The sequence below is a fragment of the Triticum dicoccoides genome, chromosome 3A (genome assembly GCF_002162155.2).
Source record: "Triticum dicoccoides isolate Atlit2015 ecotype Zavitan chromosome 3A, WEW_v2.0, whole genome shotgun sequence".
NCBI classification, from domain to species: Eukaryota; Viridiplantae; Streptophyta; class Magnoliopsida; order Poales; family Poaceae; genus Triticum; species Triticum dicoccoides.
The window spans coordinates 722561552-722569252 of NC_041384.1; the positions used below are offsets into that span (position 1 = coordinate 722561552).

General features: G+C 42.3%; 3 protein-coding genes across 3 annotated transcripts; all 3 read right to left on the reverse strand.

The window, feature by feature from the left end:
* Positions 1 to 485: 485 nt before the first annotated feature.
* LOC119270487 lies at positions 486 to 1339 on the reverse strand. The gene has a single exon (XM_037552491.1). It carries the CDS (start codon positions 1312 to 1314, stop codon positions 610 to 612), a length of 705 nt encoding a protein of 234 aa, XP_037408388.1. The 5' UTR covers positions 1315 to 1339; the 3' UTR covers positions 486 to 609.
* A 141-nt stretch (positions 1340 to 1480) lies between these two features.
* LOC119270488 lies at positions 1481 to 4325 on the reverse strand. Its single transcript, XM_037552492.1, has 2 exons — positions 1749 to 4325; positions 1481 to 1595 (listed from the first exon to the last, which is right to left on the reverse strand). Exon 1 carries the CDS (start codon positions 3174 to 3176, stop codon positions 2472 to 2474), a length of 705 nt encoding a protein of 234 aa, XP_037408389.1. The 5' UTR covers positions 3177 to 4325; the 3' UTR covers positions 1481 to 1595; positions 1749 to 2471.
* A 2123-nt stretch (positions 4326 to 6448) lies between these two features.
* LOC119270493 lies at positions 6449 to 7410 on the reverse strand. The gene has a single exon (XM_037552496.1). The coding sequence runs from the start codon at positions 7302 to 7304 to the stop codon at positions 6600 to 6602; it is 705 nt and encodes a 234-aa protein (XP_037408393.1). The 5' UTR covers positions 7305 to 7410; the 3' UTR covers positions 6449 to 6599.
* Positions 7411 to 7701: the final 291 nt, after the last annotated feature.

The following is a 7701-nucleotide window of genomic DNA, read 5'->3' on the forward strand; positions in this document are numbered from 1 at the left end:
GGGATAAACAGAAGTATATTACCAATGTCTATGCCCCCTGCCTTGATGAGGCAAAATGTTTCCCTTTTACAGGTGAGATTCTATTGCTATTAATGTGTTAACATTAAGATATGGTATGTCCGAAATCTATCATGGTCAATCGAATATTCATCTTCCATGAAATATCTGTAGAAGTCAGTTGTGTTCTAGAGTAAATGTTTTCGTTACTTTTTCACTTTCAGTCCTTCAATGAATATAGATCCTAACGATGTTAATATTTGAGTATTCAATTGTAGTGCCAGACTGCACAGCCATGTGGTGGTGGTGGACAATCTGGGTAATAAAATTGAATGATTCTGCTAACTACAAGTTGGGACCTTGTGACTTTGAGCTGGCATGTTTCATGCACAAGGAGCAAGATCCACCAGCCAAGGATATCAACATAAAGCATCACAAACACATCTTCAAGGAAGAAATGGCCAAACTGATCAAAACTTTGGTGTCTCTTTCTGTAGTATCATGTACATTTATACAGTATAGTGTATGCATATGGGAAAAATTGTATGATGATCAACTATTCCTTAAAAGGCGGATGCCAATCGAAGGGCGTCAACAGTAACTCAGGAGTATCTATGAGCTAAGGATGTTGAGTACAGAAACTCTGCTCTGGACTAATTTCCTGAACAGATGTCCTGCTCCGCTCTCGAGATCGCCGATACTGCACTCTAGCCCTGACAATTGCACCTCCTTGCAAACCACTGCTTTCTTTTTCTGAAATGACTTGAAAACAAGAGACTGTTTAGGCATTTTGATTTGCTTCGACAAGAGACGGAGTGTGGATTCCAGGAGAGACACCGAGATCTCTCTAGCCTTGGCCAACAGCATGACCATGCTACAATCTGCAGGAGCCTTCTTCGCGGTCTTCTTGAAAAGATTCTTGGACTTCTTCACCAAGCGGGTGTAAGATTGGATCTTGGCTTGAGTAGTTGCATCATCACCTTTCCTTAGAGCCACTTGCAGCTCTTGGATGATGGCCTTCATCTCGACGAAGATCTCTTGCATGACGCTGCAGAGATCTAGCAGCTCGAGAGAACCTTCCATTTCTCCATCCAACATGCTCCTCTGCTGGGCTGAGCAAACATGTTTGCTTGGTAGGCAAATAATCTCTTCAAGAGCATCGTAGATGTTTGTAAGACTCCTGAGATCATCGCACATCGTGCTGATGGAAGTGGAGGAAGAGATGCTTGCTTCTAGGCTGTGAAGCTCTAGCTCGACTTCGGTCTCACTGACGTGAGGCCTAGAAGGCAAACTTGTCGATCTTTGGTGGAAAGCCATATCTGAGCTTGAAGGTTATCGCTGCCTTGTGGTTGATGAGAGGAGGAGAAGAGCAGAGAGTAAGAGCTTCTTGTTTGATGTATCTACCCGTTCTGCTGCCGCCTATTTATACAGAAGATGTGTACAGCTGTATTGTAGCATCTGATTGGTAGACATGAAGAATCATGCCATTACATCGGCCACATGCTGTCTGCTATGCCTTGACATCTGGCAGACGCATAGAGATCGCAACACTAAAGTCTTCTCATGTTTAGTACATTTTGTTTTCTGTGCCTAGTGTCCTTGAGATGAGGCATCACAATATCATGTTCCAGCAATTGGCAACAAGAAGCAATCAAAAAGATGTGGTTTAGTCTGATGGTCGATTTCAGCATAATTGCACGCCCATGCAATTACTTAATGGGTCGCTAACCTAACATTGAGCTGTGACATACCTGTATTTAATAAGGTATTTTCCTTGGTGGGCACTCTTGCAAATTACAGGTTAAAGCCTCAACAGTCAGAGCTGGCATGTTTAGGCCATGGAAACAAGATCCACTGCAAAAGATCCATGTTAGCGGTTCAGCATGTTATCCCCATATTCTGTTTTCAGCTTGAGGCTTTCAGCCACCCACCGTGTGAGCGGCATGACCATTTAATATCTAACCTCTTAGTCGTACTAACTGATTCTCAGAGACCCCGGGAATGAGCATATAAAGTGACGAAAAAGTTTGTGCACTGGCAAGTTTGGATTATGTCTTTCTCAGATTATTGTTAATACTGTAGAATATGCAAAAAGTTGTGGTTCTGGAGTAAATGTTTTTTTCTTATTTTGACACCTTCAATGCTTAAATGATATACTCAGTTGTAGTGCCAGAGTAGTGCACAGCCCTGTGGTGGTGGTGGGGAATCTGGATAGTAAAATTGATCGATTGGGACCTTGTGACTTTGATCTGGCATGTTTCATGCATAAGGAACAAGATCCACTAACCATGGGCATCAAAAACTGGGATCACAAACACGTCTTCAAGGATGAAATGGTCAAATGGATCAAAACTTTGGTTTCACTTTCTATTTCTATGGTATCATGTACATTTATACAGTATAGTGTATGAAGATCAGCTATTCCTTAAAAGGCGGATGCCGATCGGAGGGCGCCAAGAATGACTTGGGAGTATCTATGAGCTAAGGATGTTGAGTAGAGAAACTCTGCTCTGGACTAATCTCCTGAACAGATGTCCAGTTCCACTCTCAAGATCTCCGATACTGCACTCTAACTGCGACAATTGTTCCTCCTTACAAACAACCGCCTTCTTCTTGTGAAATGCCTTGGAAACAAGAGACTGTTTAGGCATTTCGATTTGCTTCGACACAAGATGGAGTGTGGACTCCAGGAGAGAGGCAGAGACCTCCCTGGCCTTGGCCAATAGCATGACCATCCTGCAATCTGCAGGAGCCTTCTTCGTGGCCTTCTTGAAATGGTTCCTGGCCTTCTTCGCCAGGTGGGTGTAAGACTGGATCTTGCCTTGAGCAGCTGCAACATCCCCTTTCCTTAGAGCCACTTGCAGCTCTTGGATGATGGCCTTCATCTCGACGAAGATCTCTTGCATGGCACCGCAGAGATCTAGGAGCTCGAGAGAACCTTCCATTTCTCCATCCAATATGTTCCTCTGCTGAGAGGAACAAACTTGGTTGCTTGGTAGGCAAATAATGTCTTCAAGAGCATCGTAGATGTTTGCAAGACTCCTGAGACCATCGCACATCGTGCTGATGGAATTGGAGGAAGAGATGCTTGCTTCTAGGCTGTGGAGTTCTTGCTCGACTTCGGTCTCACTGACGTGAGGCCTAGAAGGCAAACTTGTCGATCTTTGGTGGAAAGCCATGTCTGAGCTTGAAGATTTGCTCTGTATTGTGGTCGAAGAGAGGAAGAAGGAAGAGCTTCTAGTTTGATGTATCTACCGTTCCGCTGACGCCTATTTATACAAATAAGTGCACAGATGTACTGTAGCATTGATTAGTAGACATGAAGAATCATGCCATTACATCTCCATCATATTGTCTGCTATGCCTTGAGATCTGCCAGCAGTGTATTGGTTACAACACCAAAGTCGTCTCATGTTCACTACATTTTATATTGTGGTCTGCTACCCTCGAGATGAACCGTCTCATTGCCGTGTTCCACTTATAGCAGCAAGGGCTAATTAAGAATGGTATAATTTGGTGGTGGGTCAGACATAATTGCACGCTCAAGCTATTATTTAGACGAATGCTGCTGGCTACCAGCATGCTCTACATTTGTTGGATATATTCGTGATAACCTCAAGATTTGGAGCAGGCATTTTTATGTGCTGGAGAAACACGGAGCTCTTTTTTTTTTTTACATTCTCTCTTTTTCCTTTTCAGGCCATTGCTTCTGTTGCCAGTCAAATGGTTCGGTTCTGTGAATGAAAGATTTGTCACTTGCCACATCACAAAGTATAGATGCTAACAAATCCTGTTTGCTGGTCAGTTTGAGGCTTTTGCGTTTTCTCAACCAAAAAAATACGGTAGAATGCTGCAAATTTTGTAAGTGGGTGTTTTACCCAGGTCTGGTCATCCAATGGGTTAGTTTGGGAGGTCAAATTTCCATAAGGTTACATTGTTTCACTTTTACAGTCTTCCTGGACACAGAAAATTCAAGACTTGATTATTTTCCTTTTTTCTCTACTGTTTAATTTTTTTAGCAATGCAGTTTCAATGAGCATGTATGTTTTCTAAAGGTCAGAGATAGAAACTAATACATCTCATGGAATTAGAACAACCTACTTGTAGGTATACTGTGTCAACTTACTTGGTTTGATTACCGAATATATAACGGATTGATACAATCAAGAAAAGCGTAGCAGATCATCCAAGAAATGATTGAAATAAATAGAATGTTGTAAAGTATAAGACTCCTGAGCCCTTTAATTGAAAAGTCTTGAACTGTCAAGTAACTGCACAAGATTAAGAAGCCAAAGAAATGGAAGTGTTGTTTCAGAAAGATACCTTTGTTTGCTTGAACTCTGAACTTCCCATCTTCAGAAGCTGACCGAGCAGGTATTTGGATTATAAGTTTATAACACATACTCATCATCCAGAATTCCCGTGGAGATGGCGCATGAGAAGAACCAGATATGAAGGAAACCATGGATTTTCAGAATTACTCAGAAGTACAATGCTTTTTAAATATTTCAACCATTTCAGACAGAACAAAACATCTGAGATCACTTGGTAACTGACAGAAAATCAAATAATTCTTTGTTGCAACTGACTTTTCTCCTTACAACAAAATATAGTACATTCCTTAATCAACAAGCTCCCTCCAGCTAGTAGTAGTTGCAATATCTGCAGAAACAGTAAATCAAACAGATGAGAAGCTGCGAAAAATGAGGATGCATTATGCAGGCTCTTGGTGTATACTTTGAGAAGGAAAGCAAGCAGAACTAGCGCATCTATATAGGTATATATATAACACAGTTTTCTAAGAATGGCATCGGCAGCGCTTGTTCAACTAAAGACAGTTTCTCTTCACAAAAGCAAGGTACATAGCTGATTCTACTCTGAAATCTGAATACAGGAGACAAACATGAATTGGTAAAAACAGGCATGTGCATGTCTAGTAAAAGCGGCAATATGCAGTACATCATATTGATACATAATAAATTAGTTCCAGCCCAGGATCCATGCCCGCCAATTCTTTCAAGCAGGGGAAAGAGGAGAATCAGGGGCGCTCAACACAAGAATCAGAAGGGAGAGATGGGGAAAGGAGAAACTAAAATTTTGCCAGAGGTGTAGGCTCTGTCGACTCTGCCCCCCCCTCCCCCTCATCCGGTTGCCTACATCACGTTTTGTGTCACTGGCGTGGATCAGGCCATGATCCTGGCTATATCCAGCCTAACCAAAAGAGGCCTTATTTGGATTACCCTCCCGGCGCTGATCTCAACCAGAAACTCTGGCATTTACATGTTGCTCATTTCTACACAAATCCTTTGAAGCATAAGAGCGAACTGTGGCAGGCCTGCACAAGTGCACTGATTCATAACTCAGGGCATCCTTGAGACTCTTGCTTACAAAAGCGCCCTTCGCGGGGGCAGTGTAGATGACCAAGCATAACTTTATATTATTGGCATTTTCTCAAGAGATTTCAAAGGTTGACTCAAATTAACCTGGTTGGTATAAACAATTGAGTAGCATAATTGAATGTTACTTCCTTTAGAGGGCACTTCTTTCTAAGCATATCCACAACCTCCTCTGCTTCCTTCCATCGTTCAGCTCTACACGAACCCTTCAATGTAGAATTATAGGAAACGGCACCAGGCTTGCACGATATAGTGCTTAATAACTTGCGGGCATCATCCGGACAGCCTTGTTCAGAAAAGCCATTGTTAAGAGCATTGTATATGAAAATATCAGGTGTACTTTCCGGTCAAAAAAATATCAGGTGTACTTCCATACTTTGGCATTTGCTCGAGCACCTAGATTGCACGATCGACAAGCCCTTTTTGGCACAAGGAATTGATTAGTATATTGATGTCACTTCATTTGGCGGACAATCCTTTCTGGCCATCTCGGATATCAGCTCCCCAGCTTCCTCCCATCGCGCAGCTCTGCACAAACCCTTTGCCACAGCACTGAAACAAAAAATACCAGGCTTACATGGCCTGCTTTGAAATTACTCAATGGCCGATTCCACAAGCCCTTGTTCAGAAAGGCTATTAATAAGGCTACTGTACATGACAATATCAGTGCAAAAGGTTGGATTACGCTTTGCTCAGATTATTGTTAATCCTGTAGGACATGCAAAAGGTTGTGCTTCTAAGATAAATGTTTTTGTTGTTTTTTCACCTTAAATGCTTAAATGATATAGATGTCGACGATGTTAAAACTTGAGAGTACTAGTTTAGACTTTGCTATATGAAACTATATATATAATTCTAGTGCCAGACTGCACAGCCATGTGGACATGTGGTGGTGGTAAAGAATCTGGATAATAAAATTGATTGATTCTGCTAACAGCAAGTTGAGACCTTGTGACTTTGATCTGGCATGTTTCATGCACAAGAAGCAAGATCCACTAACTAAGGACATTAAAATAAAGTATAGTAGACTCACAAAACACACATCAAGCATGAAATGGTGAAATGGATCAAAACTTCTGTTTCTCTTTCTATAGTATCATTTACATTTATACTATCTCGTGTATAAATATGGGAAAACTGTATGAAGATCAGCTATTCCTTAAAAGGTGGATGCCAATCAGAGTGTCAAGAGTGACTTGGGAGTATCTACGAGCTAAGGATGTTGAGTAGAGAAACTCTGCTCTGGACTAATTTCCTGAACAGATGTCCTACTCCGCTCTCGAGATCTCCGATACTGCACTCTAGCCCTGACAATTGCTCCTCCTTGCAAACAGCTGCCTTCTTCTTGTGAAATGCCTTGGAAACAAGAGACTGTTTAGGCATTTCGATTTGCTTCGACAAGAGATGGAGTGTGGAGTCCAGCAGAGAGACAGAGATCTCTCTGGCCTTGACCAACAGCATGACTATCCTGAAAGCTGCAGGAGCCTTCTTTGCAGTCTTCTTGAAATGTTTCTTGGCCTTCTTTACCAAGCGGGTGTAAGATTGGATCTTGGCTTGAGAGGCGGCATCCTTGCCTTTCCTTAGAGCCACTTGCAGCTCTTGGATGATAGCCTTCACCTCGACGAAGATCTCTTGCATGGCGCTGCACAGATCTAGCAGCTCGAGAGAACCTTCAATTTCACCATCCAATATGTTCCTCTGCTGGGAGGAGCAAACCTGGTTGCTTGGTAGGCAAATCATCTCTTCAAGAGCATCGTAGATGTTTGCAAGACTCCTGAGACCAACGCACATCGTGCTGATGGAATTGGAGGAAGAGATGCTTGCTTCTAGGCTGTGGAGTTCTTGCTCGACTTCGGTCTCACTGACGTGAGGCCTAGAAGGCAAACTTGTCGATCTTTGGTGGAAAGCCATGTCTGAGCTTGAAGATTTGCTCTGTATTGTGGTCGAAGAGAGGAAGAAGGAAGAGCTTCTAGTTTGATGTATCTACCGTTCCGCTGACGCCTATTTATACAAATAAGTGCACAGATGTACTTTAGCATCTGATTAGTAAACATGAAGAATCATGCCATTACATCTCCCTGATGCTGTCTGCTATGCCTTAAGATCTTGACAGAAGCATAGAGATCACAACACTAAAGTCGTCTCATGTTCACTGCAGTTTTTTATTATGTCTGCTGTCCTTGAGATGAACCATCACATTGTCATGTTCCACTTATTGCCAGCAAGGGCTAATAAAGAATGGTGTAGTTTGGTGGTGGATCTTGACACAATTGCATGCTCAAGCTGTTATCTAGTGGAATGCTGCTGG

Excerpts from the sequence above, each read along its gene's own strand:
- LOC119270487 (XM_037552491.1), bottom strand. The coding sequence starts at position 1,314 with ATGGCTTTCCACCAAAGATCGACAAGTTTGCCTTCTAGGCCTCACGTC.
- LOC119270488 (XM_037552492.1), bottom strand. The coding sequence starts at position 3,176 with ATGGCTTTCCACCAAAGATCGACAAGTTTGCCTTCTAGGCCTCACGTC.
- LOC119270493 (XM_037552496.1), bottom strand. The coding sequence starts at position 7,304 with ATGGCTTTCCACCAAAGATCGACAAGTTTGCCTTCTAGGCCTCACGTC.